At 45.0% G+C, this 23,757-nt stretch overlaps 1 protein-coding gene across 1 annotated transcript in view; it reads right to left on the minus strand.

Moving 5' to 3' along the window:
• The window catches only part of MAPK1 (mitogen-activated protein kinase 1), a 33,785-nt gene extending 19,257 nt beyond the window's left edge, over positions 1-14,528 (minus strand). The window contains exon 1 of the mRNA XM_054172793.1: positions 14,361-14,528. Within this exon, the coding sequence (XP_054028768.1) occupies positions 14,361-14,503 (143 nt within the window). The 5' untranslated portion in view covers positions 14,504-14,528. The remainder of the gene's footprint in view (positions 1-14,360) is intronic.
• Positions 14,529-23,757: the final 9,229 nt, after the last annotated feature.

Below are 23,757 nucleotides of genomic sequence, written 5' to 3' on the forward strand. Positions count from 1 at the left end.
AAAGAAAGAAGTGTTCACCTTCTTGATCAGCCTGTGGAACAAGTTTGAGTCTTTTTCTATGTGTTGTAATCAAAAAGAAGTTTGAGAGAAAAGGTTTGAGTTAAGCCATTCACATAGGGGTGCAGAAAGCCTTTGAAATCATCTTTCAAGCAGCAGAATTCCACATCCTATGACTAACGCCTGCAAGTAATTCCGATTGTCACAACCTTTTACTCCTCCATCAAGCTACACTGTCAGCACTGTCTCCACAAAGAACAAAAGGGATGGACAGTTCGTAAACAATTCTAAAGGTAAGAGTTGGAGAAGGAATGCATCCATCCACACACATGAAGCAAAGGCAAGCAGCAGCCCAAGGAGGTAACAGGGTGACTGTGACCCATGCTGTTTCCAGGAATGTCATGTCAGAAGCTCAGGATGGCATTCCAAGCTGTACCAATACAGCAGTCTCAGCATTTCTGCTCAAAAAGCCTCTGCATTTATGAAGAATATCACAGCCTGAGCTTAATATAAAGGTCTAGCAAAGCACACATAGTTGTCTGGGATTTCTAGTATTCAACATTTTAGGATGTTTTCCATGGTTTGCATATATGAATGGACAAAGCATCTCATTAGAACAGTTTTTCTTTCTATCAAAAGTATAATGGCAATTTAATTAAAATAGAATTTCAATGTGTGCTCATGAGCCTTGCCCCTTTGAAATGTCTTACAGCTCACCATTACATTGTTTGGAAATGAAAAAAGCTTCCATTTAAGTATTTCTGTTAGCCTCAGCTATTTCACACAAAAATAGAAGCACACTGGAAAGCCAGATGGGTTTGACATGCCATCGGTTCTCTGTAAGAGAACATTCCTGGAACCTCTCTTGACTGGCCTTACTCTGCTGACATCTCCAGGTATCTGGTAATCAAATAAAGCAGAATGAAATATAAAAATCCAATTAGAAAAGGAGACCTAAAAGGAATTCAAATGCCTGGCCACATCAAGCTGCTTCTACCACTAAGCAGATGATGCGCCGAGATGTTTGAGACACTACTGTTAGCACTGTGTGCAAAAGTGTTTACCATTTCTCACTTTCATTATTAAAAATGCCATAGAATTTGCACTGCCAGCATGACCTCCACACAGCTCCTGCTTGAGCAGTGCCATCTATGCGCGATCTTTCCACTCTGACCTGTCTGCATCTGTAACTCCAGTCTATGACCACAGACAGACGGCTCAATTTATTTGCCTCTGGAAACACTGAACTCAAATGCTCCAGTGCTTTGAAATTCCACATGCTAAGCAAGTATTCATTACAACTGCTGCTGTTACATATGTATAGATAACACATTAGCAGTTCAGAAGTCCCAAAATAGATAATAACAAAGTGCCATAAGTGGAACTTGGCATAGCCTTCAAGAGCGCTTGGTCTGCAGTAATTTTCTTGGTTAATCAGTTAATCACCTGTGGTGTTTACAATATACCTGTAAGGCAAGTCACAAGGAGAAAACAAAACTTGAAAATATTCTGATGCATGAGCAGCCTGTGTTTGGGAAAGAAATGAAAGCAGCCTACGGATCATTTTATCATTACAAACCAACCTTCTGCCACCTTCTTTTTAGCGACTTAAGCATCATTTTTTTATCCCACAATGCAAAAATCTTACTTCCTTTCAAAGTTCTGGACAGCAGCAGCTATGCAGAGCAGGAAAAGGCAAAATGCTAATATTTACCAATTGAAGCTGCTTAAACAAAAGCTCCTAATCTCTTACAATATTTTCTAAATCTCTTATTGCTTCTCAAGCAGAAGTTGCTTACTGATGAAAAATATGCATCTTCCCTTGTACAGATTCAATGAACCCGAATCCATCAGTTAAATACACCAAGATCTCCTCTCTTGTAGCAGTTTCACTTACAGTTCTTGAAGCATTTTCTTAGCAAAAGGTCTATGCCGTTATTTAATTTTGCTTTCAGATGGCTCAACTGTAAACACATGATTCAGTGTGGAAAAAAGCTGACTATTTGCATTGAAGATGCAATCAGTTTCCTCTCTGGTGTACATTCTGCATACAGTCATTTTTCTGTTCGTGTCAGAAGATCTCGCCATGCTGCTGTAGCAAAGTATGCACTGCTCTCACCACTGCAAAGCCTCAGCTAAGGAGAGTAAAACCAAAACACCACCTAGCTGAAACATTAACACTGGATTTATTTCTGTGGTCACACTTTCTGAAATATGAGCTTTTCTCTACCTTGAATAAATGCATGAAAGACTATCTCAATTCCTACAAGCCAGAAGCTAATCATAGAAGCAGTTAGGTACACTTGTTTATATTACTTGTTGTATGTTTTTAATATGCATCGTACTGGTACACAGAGAATCTGTGTTATAAAGTTAACACCATTTCATGTTCTCAGAGTCAGCCCTCAAACCAAAGATGGCTTTGAGGAAACTCTGCAACCCTTAAAAAAAACAAAGCTTGTTCAATTGGACACGTGCTGCAGGCAGCTGTAAAAGCTGTATCTTAGACTGAATTCTGTAGAACTGCAGAGTCACTCCTCCCTCATGCACCTATGCTACACTCAGAGACCTGTTTGGCCTGCGAACCCACATAGCCATACCTGTTTCACTACCTGGGAAACTAACAAATCAGGGTGCTTCGCAGGTCAGACTGAACCATTTCCCAAAGCTTTCCCTGTCCTTCACAGTTTCCATCCAACTGCCATCTACCATCAACACCAGATTTAACCACTACCCTCCAGAACTCTGCTGAAGAAATAAGCTGTTTGTACACAGTGTCTATTGTAGTGCTTGCAAAAGAAACAACTATGGAAAGTGCAAATCCAAACCCTGGATGCAGTAACTGACTGCAGTTAATATAGCAGCTTATCACTTGACGCAGGATTCGTCTTGCTTAGCCTTAGCTAGAATTAGAGATCTAATTTTACAATAATCACCTCTGCTGCCCCTGCAGTCCACACAGGAACTGCTCCACAGACACATCCCACGTTTGGATTATTTGCATTTTGGAAGAGCTTTCCCAGCATGCAGGGTCTAACCTAGCTGCCCAGGCTGCCAGCTTCCGCTGCTCGCTCAACAACTGTCTGTTGTCACCGAAGCAGTGAACTAGGGCTCCTTCTAAAGGCAAGAACCTTCCATTGCCTAAACTATTTTTCTCTTTCCAGAGAAGATAAAAGCCTGTAAAGTGGGAAGAACAGTTCACATACTAACAACTTTCAGAGTGTTGACTTAATAGATTTTAGTTTCTAATCATTAACCACACATACCAATCCCTGCACAGAGAACTTCAGCAGTCTGTGTGTTATTCACATTATGATTAATCCAGTTACTGACACTTTAAATATTCAGAAGGAAGGATTGATTTCCACCCCACTGATGTGCAGCTTCACGAGCTGATGCAAGCATTCAGCTGTGAGTGCTATTTATCTGTAATGTGATAAATTTAAATATAGATTTTGCAATTGCCCAACTCTGGGATGCACAGTATCATTCCTACTCCAAGCTGTGGTTACCATCCTGTGACAACCTGCAACAGCACCATTATTTAGATACTCTTAAGACACCATGTGGAAATCAATACAAGCCCTAGGAGCAGAGTTTATTATTCCTAATAGTAAGTATCTTGTAAACACAGAACAAAGTTTTGACTAAGTAAAGTAGCTTGTAGGGCTATACAAAATAAACAAATGAGCATTTATAACCCAAGATGTTGCACCACAACTTTTAAAGGCAGTTATTTTACCCCTCTATTGCTCCAGCACCACCTCCCTTTCCAAAAGAAGCCCAGGGTGGGGCTGCTTCCAAACGCAATGACCAGGAAGTGCTCAGCAGTGCCTGAGCAGCCTACTAACTGCCCAGATGAAGCCCCGACATGCGGCCCCTCTCCCATTAACTCCTCCTCAAGGAAGGAAAGCTTTTTGCTAGACACACTGGGCCAAGTGCCAAAGCTTAGCTCCTTCTACCCACAATGGCTGCTGCATGTTCTTCCATCCACTCCTATTCTTCACGTTTCGGTTTGGAGCAGAACTGGAACAAGTGAGAGCATGCCGCAGCTGCCGGGAGGAAAGGAGCCAGCTCCTGGCAATCGCTGGATCCCACAGAGAGCTGTTTCTTCATGGAACCATTGTAAAACAACTGCCTTCTCTGGCAGCACCCCCATCCTCAGTACACTCCTCTGCCACCCTGTCTGAAGGCTTCCTGGGATATTCTTCCACTACTTCTAAGATCACTCACCCCAAGGCTGTTGTACAGGCTGCTCTCAGCATTTGCATGCACACACACAAAAATACACAATGCTACCGGCAAGCATCCCATTTCCAACTCTAAATAAAAGGCTGATTTGAAGTTTAAGAAGGACGTTTTATCAGTAGCTTTGTGTTGCTGTGGAAACAAGATTCCAAGGGCATATCCAGGGACAAGAGTCTTTCTGAAATATTGAATAATTCTGCTTGCAACCAGGAGAGGAAAGGCAAAAATAATTCCCAGCAAACAAGCTGATCTGTGAAGATCTTCAATCTTTCCACTCAGTCTACATTTAGTTCAATCACAGACATTTCTGTAACATGCTGACATTTATCAAGTTATGATGCAAATAGCTGAAATTTATTTTTAAGACTGCTGTAAGTAAAATAACACAGTGTTTTGATATAGTAATAACCAGCAGTACCATAACAGACTGTTCACTACGATCTTCGGGGGTGGAGGAAGGTAGTGTTATGGGCACCAATTTGTGGAGGGGGCCAATTGGTGGTTTTTTTGTTTGTTTTAATCAATCTTAGTTGTTCAAAAAAAGAGATTACTTCTCCCAGTCCCTTCTTATGTGCAGTTTTCTTTCTACACCTTCAGCTGTGAAGCTGTGACTTCAAAACATCATATATGCCTACTTTATGCCACTTCGGTTCAACTGGTCTTCAGAAAATAAACAACTCTTACATTTCAGTGTTCTGTCTGTTTCTTGCCTTCCCACTTAACCTCCTCATTTCAGAGGTTTTCAGGTTCTCTGCCACCAAGATTTAGGCAAACTTCACTGTTATCTTCAAAGGCCCCCTGTGAAATAGCACCTACTGCTCATAGCACTCATAGCACCCACTGCTTTTGGTAAGACATTATGACTGCAAATACTGCTTTCTTCTCTACATATAAACTTAAAAGACAGTTCCAGTGGGAATCAATTTCAAGTTAAATTGTTAGAGCTTGACAGCATCTGAAACAACCTAAGGGCTCAGGAAATTAAAAGGAGCGGTTGTGGTTCACTCTCCTCTGTGCCCAACAGCCCTGCCTCTTCCTCACCTTTTGGGCTGGAGCGGTGACTTTCTTTGTGCCAGTTCAGAGAACTGCAGAAGCTCAAAGCCGAAGCAGGTTACAGCCAGGAGCAGCCAGCATCAGCACTCACAGGAGTCTGTCTGTCACCTCAACTTACCACCTTTACACTTTACTTTTCATGAAGCAACTTCTCAGCTAAAATAGTTTTCTCACAGAGCTAACTCTGGAGCAGTGTAAGCACCAGCTGAGGAACAGGAAGGAATGGCATGGAAGGAAAGGCACAAGTCAGTCATGGAAACCACAGCTTGTCTAGGCCCAGCCATCATGAGAGCTAAACCTCCACACGAGCTGATGCAGCGCTGACTTCCTCCTCCTGTGCTTATGGCTTCTCAAGAGGCAACAAAAAGCCACCAAGACGGCAACCGCAGGCCAGTTACATACCCACTGCTACTCCAGAGCCTGGAAAACAACCACCACCCCCCTCTGGCAGCAAAGCATGAACTGGGAATGTATGCAGGAAACATTTCCCCCTTTCCCAGAGAGAAGGGAGAGCACTGCCAGAGCTGTGAGGGGCAACAGTATTAACAAGCTTTACTCTTTTGTCTAGTAAGGTTCTCATTTGACTTACACCCTAAAATCAGCTTTAGGTAAAGGAAACACACAAGATCTAAACAATTACTGCATTCACCAGTCATTAGCTTATTTGATTCCACACAATACAAACCTTGAGAAGAGACAGTTCACAATACTTCACTCCAACACAAATTAAACCATGAACAAAATCGTTTCTGCATACTCAGAAGCAGGGCTCTTCCTCACCCTGCAGAAACATCACCGTGCAAAGTGAAACTTAGCACAAAGCACTAGAGAAAGCAAGCTCATTGCTGCTGCCCACTCCACCATGGTTTGTTCAGTGTTCCACTTGCAAAACAAAACAAAACCCCCAAACCACTAGCACAAGTGTGCATCTCCCCACTATCAGAAGCTACTTCCCTCCAGCCTCAGCTTGCAAGGCATCTTTTGCATGTTTTTTCCCCTTTTTAAAAAGACATGCCAACTGTAAACCCTTGTCCCTCAACACAGTATTGCATTCTGTTGAGACCTGGTATCAGCATCAAGACATGCTGGCTACTGTAACTAAGAGAGTTCACAACTATGGGACATTCAGAAAAATCCAATAGGAAAGTCTGCCTGAATATCATTTGGGGTCATTTGCACCACCCAAGTCCCAATAAAACTGAGCAAATTCCAGATGAATCAGTTTGAGGAGTACCCATTTGTAGTGCTCAAATTACTTCCAAGTTTTACTCAGGACACATCAGCAGTAACGGTGGAGCAAACTGCCTTCCCTCCAAACAAGCCAGGAGTAAGGTACTGCAGTGACAGCTGCTAATTTTACCAAAAACCTGCAAAATGAGGTAATTGCATATTATAAACTCTAAGCCTAATTACAAGTCGCTGGTACTTAAAACATACTCACTACATAGAGGAATTGCTTTCTACCATGTAACAAAAAGTCTCATTTGCATTCTAATCACCACAAAGTATTTCAGCATTTGGTGACAACTCTTAAAACACAAAAGAAGATCTTGCAAGAGAAAAAGATTTTTCCTGTAATAGAATTTAGGCTGTTGTGATTTTAGCTAATGCTAAACAAGATAGTAAAAACCTGTGCAGAACTCCACCGAGAACCGGACCATCGTGACGATTCTGCACACCTCTAACAGAGCAATGTTTCTGTCCCAGCCTTTCTGCAAGCCACATGAAACACAACTTGGTATTTCATCCACCATGGGGAGGCAGCTGGGCTGGCCACCTTCTGGCAGCCCTTCCTTCAGCCAGCTTGCTAGGTGTGACACAGATAAATAACCTGAAACAAACTACACTTGGCTGCATTTCACATACAGTTTAATTTACCTTACACCACAGTATAAGTCCTATTCTAAACTATGTTTAGAGCCCCCTATGCTTCATTTGAGTGATGGGGAAATCAGCATCACATAGAATTGAAATCCTTTAATAAAACGTTGTGAAGTTTAGGTTTTTTTTTCCCCAAAGATTAATTGAGAAGTTCCTAAAATACCTCAGCTTAAGTGCAAGTACTTTCTAGATTATCAGAACAACATCCAATTTCCTCCATCATCAGTGCCTGCTCACAGGGATGAAGGCCAGCCAGGGACTGGGCTGCATTACTGAGCCCAGGTTAAGCAAAGTGATTACTGTTGTGAAGCCACATGTGGAATACTGCATCCAGTTTTTCCTCTCTCCCAGCACTGGAGCAAGTCCAGCAGAAAAGCATTAGGATGCACAGAGGGATGAAGGACATGACATACATGAGAAACACTCAGGAACTGATTTTGTATAGGCTGGAGGGGAGAAGGGGGGAGCATGGGAAGCATCTAACTGCTCACTGAAGTTCCATAAAGGAGAATTGCAGAGAAAACTGATCCAGACTTTTCCCAGAAGTAAGAATAGGCAACAGCTGCACGTTGCAGCAAGGGAAACCCTCGCATTAGGGGCAGAAGTTTCACTGGGCCATTGGTTTAGCACTAGAAGTGGAAGCTGCCCAGAAATGTGGAATCCCCATCCCTGGAGAATTTGGAAATACTGAGAAGATAGCTTGAGCGACTTGATCTACTTTTCACACCAACTCTGCTTTGAGTAGGAGGTTGAACTACATGACCTCAGGAAGTCCCTTTCAAGCTATATTATGCTGTGAAATATTCCACAGCAAGTTGTCACAAAGTAAGTTTGTTAACTATCCAATTGATCAGTTAATTCATTTCTAGATCACAGCTGAAAGCCATGACACACATTAAAAAAAATCAACATTAAAAGTGCTAAAAAAAATACTATGCTAGAGAAGTATCAGTCTGCAATTCAAGTTGAGCTGTACACCTACTCAGTTTACCAACTGAGTCATGAAGATGATCAGAGGGCTGAAGCACCTCTACTATGAAGACAAGCTGAGAGAGTTGGGGTTGTTCAGCCCGGAGAAGGCTCCAGAGACCTTGTAGTATTAACTCTTCTGTGGGCTGTAGATTCCCACTCCTAAACAAGGAGCTCACTGAACACACAGAGCCTGATGTCCTACAAACACATTTCTGGTCTCAAGAGCACTAATAAATCCATCTGTGAAACTGGGGCATCTGTCATGTCTCTCGGAGGGAGTCTGACTTCTCACATATGACCACCTGATGCAGTCTCTTCCTCAGTGGAGCAGCATATAGAATCTCTTCACACTAGCAAAATGCCTGTTTTATGGAACTTGTAGAAACTTTCCATCTTTCAGACTTCTACCAGTGTCACATTTGACAGAAGGCAGGCAAAAGTAGTGAAAGGCCCAAAACTGAACACGGTACTCTAGGTGTGGCATCACCAGAGCCCAGTACAGGGGCACCTTACTTCCCTGCTCCCACTGGCCACACTACTGCTGATTCAGGCCAGGATGCTGGTGGCCTTCTTGAGCACCTGGGCACATTGCTGGTTCACATTCAGATGGCTGTCAAGCAACACCTCCAGGTCCTCCTCTGCCAGGCAACATTCCAGCCACTCTGCCCTAAGCCTGACACGAGTGCAGGACCCAGCACTTGGCCTTGGTGAACCTCATACAATTGACTTTGGATCAGATCTTGGCCCATCCATCCAGCCTATCCACACTCTTTGCAGAGCCTTCCCACCCCTCAAGCAGATCAACACTCCCACCCAATTTGGTGTCATCTGCAAGCTTACTGAGTGCACTCAACTGCCTCACCCAGATCATTGATGAAGACATTAAAGAGAACTGGCCCCAGCACTGAGCCCTGGGGATCACCACTAGTGACCAGCCACCAGCTGGGTTTAACTCCATTCACCACCACTCTTTGAGCCCATGCAGCCAGTTCTTAACCCAGGGAAGCAATCACCCACCCAAGCCATAAGCGGCCAGTTTCTCCAGGAGGATGATGTGGGAAACAGTACCAAAGGCTTTACTAAGCTCTGGATAAACGACATCCACAGCTTTTCCCTCACCCACTAAGTGGGTCACCTTCTCATAGAAGGAGATCAGATTTGTTAAGCATGAACCCACGCTGACTGGGCCTGATCATCTGATTGCCCTGCACATGCTGCCTAATGGCACTCCAGATGACCTGCCCCATGACCTTTCCCAGAAACGAGGTCAGACTGACAGGTCTCTGGTTCCCTGGATCCTCTTTCTGGCCCTTCTTGTAGATGGGCATTTGCCAAGCTCCAGTCAGCTGGGACCTCCCCACTTACCTGGGGCTGCTGGTAAATGATGGGAAGTGACTTTGTGGGCACATCCACCAGCAATCTCATCACCCTCAGATGTTTGCCATCCAGCCCCACAGACTTATATGTGTGTGTAAGTGGTGCAGCAGGGTACTAACCTGCTACCTCTCATCTTCCATAAGCACTAAAGACAGCTCTGATAGGAACAGAGTGCCGACCACCTGCTGCATCACCAAGCAGAGCAGGAAAAGCAGCTCTAATTGCTCCTTTCATGTTCCCAGGTCAGGTTAAGAAAGAGCTAGAAGTTTGAGTGATGGAAGGGAAATGCTTACCTAGGCCTTCACAGAGGGAAGAAGCCAGTAACTACCCACCAATTACATTCCCCAATTCTCTACTCTGATCCTTGCACTAAGGAGTACTTATTAGGGTTGCCTGACTTGTATCAGCTCCCTGTTCCCCTTATCACACAGAGCAGAACATGTTAATTACCAGGTATTGACACCCATGTGCTCCCTTAAAAGCACATGTAAGCAGGGACATGAATCTCCACACTTGTGCTATCATTAAAGGGTGCTCTCTTCAGACCAATGCATCAGTTAACAGAAAAAACCCTGCAGGCTGTTTGACCCTTACCACTGTGCCAGTCCTCCCCAGATCATCAATCTGACCCTCACAGAGGGATGCAAACATTACCCTTTTGTGTAAGGATGGACAGCCTTGAAAGAAAGTGCTACACAACCACCAATCCCACCAGGCTTTTTATTTTCATCTTTTAATCTAAATATCAATGCCTTGCAGATCATTCTATTCCTGATGGCTTTGTTTTGAGTCTCTTTATGAATATACTTCTCACATCTCACTTTAAATTATCCCTCCTCTGAAAGCAGGGCTCTTCTGTGAGACAACAGAAAGGAGCAGAACTCTGAAGAAACTACTGCCAAATGTTTTAAATGATCTTTCCACTATTCCTTTCACATTCATCCACTTAAAGGCACAGCCTGAAACAGTCACAATATCTTAACTTCTAATATCACTCTCCTGCAGCACATCAGTAACACAAAGATGTCTTTTTAACAACAGTCAAATTCAGGCCCAGAAATGCAGAATCTGAGCTTCAAGACTGATTTCTTCCAACTGTATTCACCTTTATTGTTTACATGCAGTTATTTGCAACAGTGATAACACTTCACATTCACATAAGCCTGATGACAAAATGGGGGTTCTAAAACCCAGAGCATCCATATTGCATTCCCATTCACTATTTCTTTCCAAAAAGTTTACTTGTTTTATACTGTCAATTTATCCTCCTGACCAACTGGATGAAGAACAATTCACACTGGGACTATAAAGCTCAACACTATCATGTTTATACTGCTGTTCTGTGTTTAAACTATGGCCTGCTAACAGGCTACTTTTCAAAAGAAAAAGACAGAACCACCCATCTGGGGAGGAGGAGGCAATCTCAAAAACTTTTCACATGTTATGGTGTCTGAAAGGTACTTCTGAAACTTTCAGGTCTCAGCTGACTCCGAGGTTGATGGAAAAAAAGAGAAAGTCACATAAAGAACTTTACACCAAAGCCTCCTGAATCATCTTTTCAAGCCAAAGAGAAGGGGAAGCAAAACATAAATAATAAACACCACATCTGCATATATTTGGATAAAATTAATTCAGAGTAACAAACATGACTGCACGACTAAATAATTACCTATAATAATTACCAGTCCTAGGAAGTGCTGAGGATTTTGGCTAAAGCTTTGTTTGCACTGTGGTCATCCCCTAGTTTCACATGCAGAAACGGTGAGAACAAAAAAAAACAGGTTAGAAAAGGGTATCAATGTGGATATCCACTTAATAACCACTCACTCCAAGCAACACAATTTGCAAGTAGGAGGCAAGCTTCTAGCAAAGGATGAACATTTTTGGCAGAGTGTAACTGGAGGACATTGAGGTGGAGCTTTGCCTGATAAGGTGCTGCTTCTGCTTACGAAGATGACAAAGTGCAACCACAGGTCTATTTTTACTCAAAACCTGATTATGTTAAAAATGACTGCACTAGGGGAAATAGTTAAATGCCTTTAAGGGTTCTCAAATCCAGATGAAAGAACGTTCACATACAGTCTATTCAGTGAACATCTTCCTCTATCTCCTGTGCTGTTATTTTATGCTGTGATCAATATTTCTCAAACATTACTCTCTCTGCTGCAAAATCAAAATGGAAGACCGACTGTAACAGCACTATCCTGAAAACATTTCACTGCTCTTTTTAGTAATGTAATTAAAAGAATTTTACTGTTTTCCACTCCCTAATACAATAATCCAGGAACATAAGAATTAGGGAAAAGAAGAAAAAGAGTGAAGGATTTGAAGAGTTAAGTGACTTGTTTTCGGTATAAGAAGCAGCCTTATGGCACAGCGCACTTGTAAATAACCAGCCCCAGCCTCTCCCAAGTCGTACACATTAGCTGTGGGTCTAAAACAAAACCATCAGGGCCTGCTTTGCTTTCCTTCATTAAAGTCTACAAATTTAAATGGATTTTGCAGTTGCAGGAAACATCTCCATCTGCACACGCACAGCTTGCCCTCTACCCCGCCCCCCAAGGGAGAAGCTCTGCAGAGCCTCACTGCATTAGCAATCAAATCAAGATAAGAAACATATAGCATTAAACTGCATAACCTGTACAGCTGTTGATTGATAAGGAATCTTATTTAACCATAGTAGCCTGGATGTTAGACACCACAATGCATTACAGTTGCTATGGCATTTAGCTACAACAAGTGCATCCAACACTTTCCTCATCAAGCATACACTGCAGGAGACTTTGCTCCCTGCCATTTCACACCCAAGGCAAAAGAACAATACCTAAGAGCACAACATACCCGATTTACTATTTCACATTAAAAATTTTAGAATAGAAAACACATGAGAGTGTTTGAGCTGAACCAGACACTTGGCTTTTTTTGTTAGCAATGCTGCATAGCACTGGCAGCAGAGTTTTTGAAGTTAAAACTTTCTAACTTTATATGGTTTTGGAGAAGAAACGGTTTCAGTACACAACTTAATAGCAAGCCATTTGGAGGGGCAGAAAGTGGCCCCTTTTCTCACAGGGTGTGTGCTCACTAGCACAGTGAGGCCAAAAATGGGCATCAACTGCCATCTGACTGCTGCTTGTAATCTCTGATCTGCAGTGATATGTTTTAGCTTTACCACGATGTCTATTAAACACATTTTTAATACCCCACCGACATGAACCATCCCATACCCACCCAGCACACACCTTGGAAGCACTACTCCCCAGTACCTTCCTAAACGGGACAGCAAGTGTAAACCAGTGCAGTACAGCTTTACTTGCCCTTGCTCAGATGATAAAGCACACCAGAATAAAACACAGCCTGTCCCATAAGCTACATTAACAGATTCTGGCCTGGATACATTGCTGTGATTTCAAATGTTCAAACAATAGCAAGGCTATTTCTACCCTGGAAACGGGATTCCTGATTTACATGCTGAAGGTTGTTCCCACAGGGGGAAAAAAACACAAAAGTGAAGGCCGTGACTGAAAACTTTGTAAGGGAGGCTTCACCTCCCAGCTGAGTTCAGGCCTAGATGAAAGCTGAAATACACCCTGAAATACAAGATGACTTCATCTTAACAGGCCAGCACAATTCGGTGCACAAAAATCTGTAATGTACAGCTGAAGGCTGTGACGAGCCTTTGCCCAGAAATGCCCCAGTTTACATCAGATTAAGCATCAGAGAGAAAAATGAACAGTCATACCCTGTAAACCTCATTTAGTACCTCGGGTCACAAAACACGCTGAAGGAACAGAAGAACTGTTTGGAGAAAGTTGACAAAACAGTAACAACAACAAAAAGTTTTTCATCTGCATCCCTTAAGTTATTTCAGAAGTTGGATTTATTAACCTGTTACTAATAGAACACTAAGTGAATTCCTAAGTAAGGTCACCGAGCACCGTCAGGTTTAACACCCAGTCACTAGACCTACCATCAGACAGCATCACCAACTCATTTACATTGCTAACCCCCCCTACACACATTTCACTCTTAAACCGGTCAGTTCCCATTTTCAGTGTTTTGTGGTTCGTTCGACTCACTCTTTTGGGCTGTTATTATCCAAGGCAAACACACACGATCGCTTCTCAGTGAGACTTCGCACAAGTCTTTGCCGTACAAAATACCCACGAGCTAGAAGGGCTAGAGGGAACTTTCCCCTCCACCCATGATAATTTAGACACTCATCTGGCAGGCTGTGCAGCACCGCCAGCACGTCCTACGGAAAGCCAGGTAGGGGCAGCAACTCCTATGCACAGATTCACTTTTTTTATCAGCCGTGACCTAGGGGACACGAAGCCAGGTGAGCCTCCTGCGCACAGGCACAAAGAGAACCGCGGGGCTGCAGCAGGATTTTGTCACCTTTTCCCCTTTTTGGAACATCTGCAGTCACACTATGGAGACGGAGAGAATAAAGAGATAGCCAAGTTGAGGGGCAGGGACAAATAATAGTCAAGAAAATAAACGCACGACTGAAAGGAAACGAGACGTTCAGCTGCACCCATCGACGGACGAATTTTTTTCTAGGGGGGGCGGGCGGGAGAAGCTGCAGCGAGGGAGGGGAAGGGTGATGCCGGAGGGGCAACCTCGAGAACACAAGAGGGAAAAGCTGCTTCTGCCTGCGTCCCGGCTTCCCCTCCCCCGAGGGCAAGGCCCGGGCCTCTCCCCCCTACAAGGGCGGGCCGGAGCCCGGGGCCGGGCCGCGGGGAGGCTGCGGCCGGGCAGGGCGGCGGGGAGGGAAGGAGGGAGTTGGTCAGGGCAAGGGCGCTGCCCCAGCTGGGCTAGGCACCGGCACTCACCACACCATGCCGTAGGCCCCCTCGCCGATGTAGGAGAGGTTGGTGTAGCGGGGCCCCACGTCGAACACTTGGCCCCGCACCATCTCCGGGCCCCCGGCGTTGGCAGAGCCGCCCGCAGCCCCGGCCCCCGACACCGCCGCCATGTTGTCCGTGCCGGGAACCGCGGTGACTGCGTGCGGGGGGGGGGGGGGGGGGGGGGGGAAGGGGGAGGGGGAGGAGGTGGGGGAGGAGGAAAAGGAGGAAGGAGGAGGGGGACGAGAGTACGGATGCAGGAGAGAGGGAGGAAAAGAGGCGTCGCCCGCTCTGCCGAGCACCAGCCGCTACCACCGGCTCCGAGCCCCCGTCAGCTCCGTCACCGCCGCGACCGCTCTGAGGAGACGCTGCCGGCCGCGCGCGCGCGCATCGGCCCGGGCCGGGGGAGGGGCGCGAGGGGTTGGGGCTCGCGCGGAGGGAGCGGCGGTGGGGTGGAAGGCGGGGCCAGGTAGGGAGGGGCGTGGTCAGGGCGGGGCCCGGGACTGCGGTAACCGCAGCCGCTGGGGAGGGGGCGCGGCGCGCGGATCACGTGGCGGGCGTGGCGGCGCTGCGGGCGCGCGGCCGCCCGGCGCCATTAGAGGCGTCAGGTGACGGCGGGCGGGGGGCAGGAAATGGAGCCCGGGCAGGGCCGGGCCCCTGCCGCTGGAAGGCCGCAGGACGGGCCCTGCCGGCATCGGGCGGAACGAGGCCACAGCCTGGGGCCGGCGGCCGCCAGCCCGAGAAAGCCTCGGGAGCTGGCTCTGCAGGCGGGTGTCCCGCCGGCCGTGCGCCCCGCCGCCGAGCTCCGTCGGGGCCTGCTAGAGCAGGCGTGAAGTGCGGCGTCTGTGGGGCCGCGCTCCGTGCAGGATGGGCGGCAGTGAGTCAGTGCAGGCGAAGAAAGGCCTGCTGTAGTGTGCGAGGCGCTGCCCGTGGCCCAGAAGGGCTATGTACTGTTCTTGGCCTCACTACAACCTCCTGATGTCATACAGCACAAGGTTATTATATGCAAAAGCTGAATTACTGTAATAAGGGCAAGTTTATTGCTGACATTTCCTAACAAGTGCATAGTTTGCAACCTCTAGCATATTGTTTTTATATAGAATTATATTTTCCTCTTAGTTGCTTCCTATATAAATAAACTCAAGGCTTGGAATGAGGTGAAAATGTAGTCAGTGATGGTTTGTATTGTGCCAGGGTGGCTGCTGGCAGCAGTATCTGTTTTCCTAAAATAGCTTCTGCTTGATCTGGAAGTTTGCAAAATTTATGCACAAGGATCATAATTCCACTCTAATGATCTTCATAAACAGGAGTGACCTCCAAGCTGGAATCCTGCAGTCCCTTGCTTTAACTACTATTGCCACAGCTGCTTGAGATGGGCTGTATCTTCCACTCCTTTGAAAATATGTCCAATTACCTCTCTTCATACATCTTAGTTCCATGTTTACACCAATCCCAGCCTGTCAGGAGACCCTGGTATGGAATCATCCAATTACCCCTTGACTATAAAGCTCTTTTCTTAGAAGTCTGCATTCCTGCATAAAAGTGCTCAGCCAGAAGCTGTTACATGACAGTCCAGGTGTTTTCAGGTTCTCAGCAGCTGTATTTTGCCCTTCTAACAACTCTCTCTCGACATCTTTGCTGACAGTCATGCTGCTTCATGTCTCTCTGAGTATTGAAAGTGTTCCTGCCAGTGTACTCTGTCCTGACTTGCCAGGGTGGTCATTGCTGCCATCCCACCTTCTGTCCCTACCTGCTGCAAGTCCTTTGCCATTGACTAAACAATTGCAGTTTTCCATAGCTGCCTCCAAATGCTGTACAACCTCCTGAGTACAATTTACCAGCATCCCCCTTGCTGTTTGACCAGAAGTCGAGTAGGAAGAGTTGGTTTCAGCTGCACAGTTAGCCAAACTGCAGGCTCAGGCCTCTTCTCTGATGCAGACACACCTCCCCCTCCCCCACCCCGCCAGCAGGATCTGAGCTTCTGATGCAGCCCTGGTGTGTTTTGATGGAGTGGAAGCTGCCATGGATGGCCAACATAATCTAATAGATTCCTGTCTGTATTTACAGACATTCAACTGCACAGCCTGGTGTTGATGTATACGAGTGGGATAATGCTTCTGATGTTTTTATCTGTATACAATGCTTTCCTTTCCACGATGTGTTCTCCTGCACTTTAGAAGCACAGCATTATTTTTCTCAGCAATTTCAGGCAGCAGTAAGTGTGAATAAAATGTTTAAACGATCTAAAAACCAAGTAAAATATTATTTTAAAGGTTCTCTTAGCTCTAAAAATGAAATTGTGCTTACAGTTCTGATTACATACATAAATCTGTCATCAGCAAATGCAAAACAAATTATTATAGAGAATCTAGCTTAAACACAACCTGTCATGGCAAATCTAATTAAAAACTGGCATGTATCTAACTTATTTTCTACCTTCATCACCAGGATGTGTCTGACCAAAATGGAAACCAACCAGGCAGGCCAGGAAACTGTGGAAAGAGTGTCAGAGCTGTGTTCAAATATATGTCTAACCTAATTAAACCCAAAGATGAGTCAAAAGGCTATGCCAGGCTTTCCCCACAATGCCTCCTGGGACAGAACTTGGTGTTTATGTGTTTCAGGGGAGTGGGTTGAGAGTAGCTCTGAAGAAAGAAACATGGGTGTATTGATTGAGAAGCTCAACAGGAGCCAGCAGGCCCTCATGCAGCCCAGAAGGCAGCCGTGTGCTGGGCTGCATCCAAAGGAGTGTGCCCAGTAGGGCAGGAGAGAGGATTCTGCCTCTGCTCTGCTGAGATCTCACCTGAATCTTGTGTCTGGTTCTGGTGTCCCCAGCATGAGAAGTTGGAGTGAGTCCAGAAGAGGCCACAAAGATAATCCAAGGGCTGGAGCACCTCTGCTATGAGGACAGGCTGAGGGAGCTGGGGGTGTTCAGCCTGGAGAAAAGACAACTGGGGAGACCTTAGAGCTGCTTTCCAATATCTGAAGGGATCCTACAGGTACACTGCAAAAGGACTTTTCATGAGGGTGTCTAGAGACAGAACAAGAGGGAATGGTTTGAAACTGGGGGTTAGACTGGAGCTTAGGAAGAAGCTCTTTGGTATGAGGGTGGTGAGACTCTGGAACAGGCTACCCAGTGAGGCTACAGATGGTAGGTGAAGGTGCCAGGCTCTTTTTGGTGGTGCCCAGTGATAGGACAAAGAACAAAAGGTACAAGCTAGACCACAGGAGGTTCTACTTCAACATGAGGAGACACTTCTGAAGGTGAGGGTGACAGAGCACTGGAGCAGGCTGCACAGAGAGGTTGTGGAGTCTCCTTCTCTGGAGACATTCAAAACCTGCCTGGATGTGTTCCTGGGTGACCTGCCCTCTGTGATCCTGCTCTGACATGGGGGTTGGACTGGATGATCTCTGGAGGTCCCTTCCAATGCCTAACATTCTGTGGTTCTGTGAAAGGCCCCATGGGTCCTGGGGACAGCATGATCAGGTTTAGGCCAAGGATAAGCACTGTGCAGCTGCTCTGCAGTGGTACCTGTTAGTGGGGCTGGAAGTGACTAAATTTCTGTGCTAATTTAAAACCACAGCTACATCTGCCCAGATCACCATCATTTGATTAGTTGTACTATTTAGGTGGGGACATCGAAGACAGTTTTCTTGGTAGGTGCTGTAGGAGTATGACATTTGCTTTCAGGGGACCTCAGCATGAGCCTGAACCTCCCTATAATTCCCAAACACAGGCATTAAGTATATAAAACAATTTCCCCAGCATTATTTAAAAAGATCTCAAGGCTTTGTGCGGGGGTGATGAGAGAGAGAGAGAGAAATGAGACCTGTAAGATGTTTTATAAAGATATACTTTAACTTCTAAGGCACTCAGGAACCATGGTGATGAATGTGACACAAACTTCAATTGCTTATATATGAGCTCTGATCCACAGGGAACTCTCCTAGGATTCATAAAGATCATCAGATATTAATCACTTCTAGTCAGTACTTACCTGGGCTTGATTTAACTGCTGCCATACAGCTGAAACCAAGTGGTGTCCCCCAGGGCTTGGTGTTGGGGCCAGTTCTGCTTAATGGCTTTGTTAATGATTTGGATGAGAGCACCCTAAGCAAGTTTGCAGACAACACTAAATTGAGTGGCAGTGTTGATCTGCTTGATGGTAGGAAAGCACTGCAGAGAGATCTGGACAGGTTGAATCCATGGGCTGAGGTCAACAGAATGAGATTTAACAAGACCAAAAGCTGGGTTCTGCAACTTTGGTCACAACAACCCCAAACAATGCTGCAGGCTTGGGGCAGAGTAGGTGGAAAGCAGCCCCAGGAAAAAGGATCTGGGGGTGCTGGTGGACTTCTGAACATGAGCCAGCAGTGTGCCCAGGTGGCCAAGAAGGCCAATGGCTTCCTGACCTGGATCAAAACCAGTGTCCAGCAGAAATAGGGAAGTGATGGTGTCACTGTACTCAGCCCTGGTGAGGCCACAGCTTGAGTACTGGGTTCAGTTCTGGGCACCATAGTGTAGGAAAGGCACTGAAGGGCTGGAGGGTGTCCAGAGAAGAGCAACAAGGCTGGTGAGAGGTTTGTAGGGCATTGCACAAGGAGCAGCTGAGGGAGGTGGGATGGTTTAGTCTGGAGAAGAGAAGGTTGAGGGGAGAGCTCATTGCTCTCTACAACTGCCTGAAAGGAGGTAGGAGTGGGACTGCTGTTGGTCTCTTCTCCCAAGTAACCACTGAGAGGACAAGAGAAAATGGTTTTGAGTTGTGCCAGGGGAGGTTTAGATTGGACATTAGGGAAAGCTTCCTTACTGAGAGTGGTGAGGGGTTGAAACAGGCTGCCCTGGGAGGTGGTGGAATCACCATCCCTAGAGGTGTCCAAGAAGCTGTAGAAGTGGTGCTCAGGATCTAGTTTAGTGGTCATGGTAGTTGGTTATGGTTGGACTCAATGATTTTAAAGGTCTTTTCCCACCTGAATGATTCTATGAAATCCCCTGAGACTGATTTTAATTTAAACATCAACCACTGCTTTGGCAGTTGTAAAATGACCTCAACAAAAACAAGCTGTAAGCTTTCACTGTTGGGAAATTCAGTGCCCTGCCCGAATTGCTGGGCAATGTTTACTTCTTTCCCTTTGCATTTCCTTTTCCCCCCATTCAGATTCTGACTGACTTTGCAGAATGCTTATGGTGGCTCATACACCATGGAGTTAAAAGCAGTAAACAGATTGCTCTGTTTGTTTTGTGCATGCCAAGAGGAGCACAAGAGATCATTAATTGCAGAACTATGCCATCAGTAACAACCTTGATCCTGCGCTGGGTATCATTCTGTCATTGTCAGAACCTGTCACATTCACAGAAGATGTTTTGGATTATCCATCCTGTTCCTGTTAGATTTGCTGTTCACAAACACAGTTACAATTTCAAGTAATTTTTTATCTTCCTTAGTTCTGCAGAAGTAGTTTACAATTATACTCTAAGTATTTTAAAAGGAATCAATCTGACAGCAACCTTAAAAGCTTATTCTAGAAGTCTAACCATTTAAATGAATATGCTGACATTTTGTTGCTGCCTATGTGAAATTAAGTTACTTTTATTTTTCAACTGCAGCAGCAGCAGCAGTATCCAGGCACTGTCCTGCCTTCAGTAATGGAAATTTCCCAGCCTCAAAGCACACTCTGTCTCAGTCAGCTGCAATAAAACTCTGAGTGATTTCAATATTGTTGTGTGCTTTGCTTCTCCTCAGTTATCTGGAGCTTGTATCTTTGGAAAACCAGCTACTCCTCATGAGCTTCCTTCATCTTACCCAAGACTTAAAATTCAGTAAACAAGCTGTGGATGATAAGAGGACTGAACCAGCAGATAAAAAGTTCTTTTACAGGACTGACAAAATGAAATATCCATAGAGTCAATATTTATACAGAATGACTTGTGAGGATGTCCCCGAAGTCCCACTACACAGCCGTTGTTTCCTGGTGCCAAACCTTTCTGCTCTGGAAGGCTGTTAAGCTTTTGTAAAAGGATAATGTCAGTCCCCTGATCTCTGCTGTCACTGATTGCTAGGAAAATAAAATAAAATAAAATAAAATAAAATAAAATAAAATAAAATAAAATAAAATAAAATAAAATAAAATAAAATAAACCAAAACAAACCAAAACAAACAACAAAAAAAAAGAGAGGAGATAAGATTATTACAAAACCTCAGAAGTCTAATAATGTACCAACACCAAAATGTGCAGTCTGTTTCTCCAACTTGTTCTCATTTCAGCTGTAGACAGGACAAGTGATGCCTCCAACAGAGACAGAAGTCAAAGGAGGTAGAAACAAGATTATTAGGGTTTGATGTTGTCCAGATACTGCAGCAACTCTGCTTTTAATGCTTCTTGCTCAGACACAGGTATTCAAAGAACATTTGTTAGGATGTGAGGGTAGAAGAGAAAGAGGGGAATAAAAGAGAGGATATAAGACAGGATGTGTAGGATAAAAGAGGATAGAAAAGAAAGGAAAGAATAAAAGAGAATATGGGAGGGAAGAATGTAAAATAAAAGTGAAATGAACAGGTAGTGGGAATGAGCTATGGGAATAGAAGGGTTGTAGTCAGAGGGTGATATCCACTCCCCACTGCATCTGGCTTTATGCCAGCGAGGCAGGTGGCAGACACAGGTTCCTTCAAAAGGAACCAGTTTGGGGAATGATGCCAGAGCCTCAAAGAGCTTCCCAGGACATACTTTCACTGATGTTGCTATCTGAGCTGATGTTCAGCACAAACACCTGTAGCTAATGATTTTGTGATGGAACAAGGATGCTTCCCAATTGCCTGCTGTTAATACGTTTGGTTGAAATTATGGGTAGGGGCTGAATAGGAAGGAACAAGTGATAGGGAACAGTACACCAAGGGGATTCTGAGGCCCTCATGTAAGTCACCACAGTTACTCTGAATAAAAGCTCCAGCTAGGAGCTGTTTTACTTAGCTCTCCTGTTGCTAGTCTCGGCAGATAAGAAGGAAACAAAACTGCCTTTTCTTCTTTGCTGGCCAGATCCTGATCTTGCTGACACTGGACTGCAAAAGAGGTACCTCCAGATTTAAGGCTGAGACACACTTCAAGCACAAGCACCTGCAAGCACCTGTGATGTGGAAGGAGGGAAGGTATCAGTCTCTTCTCCTTGCACCTTCTTCAATCCACTGAGCTGAGAGTCCAGTCTGTACAGGAGTATGTAAATCACAGACAGCTCTTTCTACAGCCCAAGACTGATGAATCAGGATTCGTTTTTAAAGCAACCATTCCTTTTCTGATTTTGCATATCCAAGCAGTTCTAGTGTCCCATCACAAGAAGGACACAGAACTATTCGAGCGAGTCCAGAGGAGGGCCACAAAGATGATCCAAGGACTGGAGCACCTCTGCTATGAGGATAGGCTAAGGGACCTGGGAGTGTTCAGCCTGGAGAAGAGAAGACTCTTGGGAGACCTTAGAGCTGCCTTTCAGTACCTGAAGGCATCCTACAGGAAGGCTGCAGAGGGACTTTTCATAAGGGTGTCCAGCAATAGGACAAGGGGGAATGGTCTGAAGCTGAGGGAGAGTAGGCTTAGACTGGATCTTAGGGAGAAGTTCTTCAGTATGAGGGTGGTAGGACTCTGGAGGTGTTCAATGCCAGGCCTTAAGCAGCTGAGTCTAGTCGAAATGTGTCCCTACCCATGGTGGGTTTGGAGTAAATGATTTCTAAGGTCCCCTCCAACCTAAGCCATTCTATGATTCGCTGTGTGGATGAGAGATTTCCTGAAGGAAGTGGTGTCACAGTATTTTAAAAGAGAAAACAGAGGCAAGCTGTAGGGCTCTGTGCTGTGTTACAGGGTAATGCACTGCCTCTGAGCACTTCCTGTTTATCACCAGAGGTACATTTTCACCACATCATAAAATTTCCAACCATTTGTTAATAAACATCCCTAGAGGAAAATATATAACATCCAAATATACACCCCCCTGTCAGGGGGTTGTCATTGTAAACAGAAGAAGGTTTTCATTATATGCATGGAGGGATGTAGCTCACTGTGTGCTTTGGAAGGCCCCATCCCCCTCCTGCCAAAGTCCATGTTGCATCTGTCATTAGATCATTGGACCCCTGGCATGTAATTTTTCTTCTATACAAACAGCAAGAGGTTTGAATGAGCAAATGTAATTTTTGCTATCAGCATTTATCATTTTTTTGCAGAGAGCAGACACCTGCAGAAATACAGAACAGAGCCTTACAGGACAATGGCCAAAGTAAGAGTTGTTCCTAACAGCAACAAGCTGCAAGTGTAGAGGCACCTAATCAATACCTAATCGAACAGACTGATTGTGCAGATGTTCCAAGCAGTGCTGTCTCACTGTGTGGTGCTTCTCACCTGACAGCTTTGTTATTTCAATTAATTCTGGTGGATAAATTAATCTAGCCTGAAAAGGTAGAGCTGGAGAGCAAGAAGGGTGCAGTGTTTTCAACACCAGCAGTTTGCACCCCCAGTAGATAAATCTTTGGTAAAGAAATGCAAATTATCATGACTGCTTCAGGATGTTCATGGCTAGGACTTGGTCTGCAGCTGACAGGCACAGGGATTTGAGTCAGTTCTATCAGGAATAAGCACTTTGATAGCCAAATACACAGCAATAGTGCAAAGACAGGCCTGGTGTCTCATCCAGGTTTGTCCCTGAAGGAGGCTTGTCAAGTTCAGAGCAAATGATAAGGCTTATCTGTTTATTCAAGGCTTTCTGGGACAAATGGGAACATCTGAACTGCAGTTTCACATGGTAATCCTGCTGCAGGGCTGCTCAAGATGGGCAAGGACTGTATTCAACACTTACTTCTTTAAATGGCTACAACCTTTTAAACTCTGCCATAAAGACTGTTAGCTGTTAGACCAAGACTGAACCTCAGGAAGAGGCTCCTTCCAGCCACCAGCACTATTTCCAGCTAAACTGGATTAATAATTAAGGCATTTGTAGCTTTCTGGATTTTGAAAGTTTTAACAACAGGAAAATTCTGACTCACATGATCATTGCCCTGCCTGGCATATGGCAGCCATCACTCCATGTATGCAGAGCCTGATGATAAGAGATGCCTTTTATAAGTGCAATACATCCACTGCAATCAAGCACTGCATTTATTTTCCTGCATTACTGAGTCTCTGGGTTTTGTACAAGTGACACAAAATTGTTGTGAGGATCCATCAGTGTGTTGCATCCCAAGTAATTTTTCAATATGTTTCATTTCCCTCTGGTATCAACAGAGCCAAACTGAATCCCTGGCCTGCAAATCCTGAGAGGAAGACCAAGAGCAATGAAAAGTATTTTTACTATTACAATAAAGGCTGCTTTAAAACAAAACCAACCAACAAAACCCAAACAAACAAAGG

This window comes from Dryobates pubescens, chromosome 25, assembly GCF_014839835.1.
Source record: "Dryobates pubescens isolate bDryPub1 chromosome 25, bDryPub1.pri, whole genome shotgun sequence".
NCBI lineage: Eukaryota > Metazoa > Chordata > Aves > Piciformes > Picidae > Dryobates > Dryobates pubescens.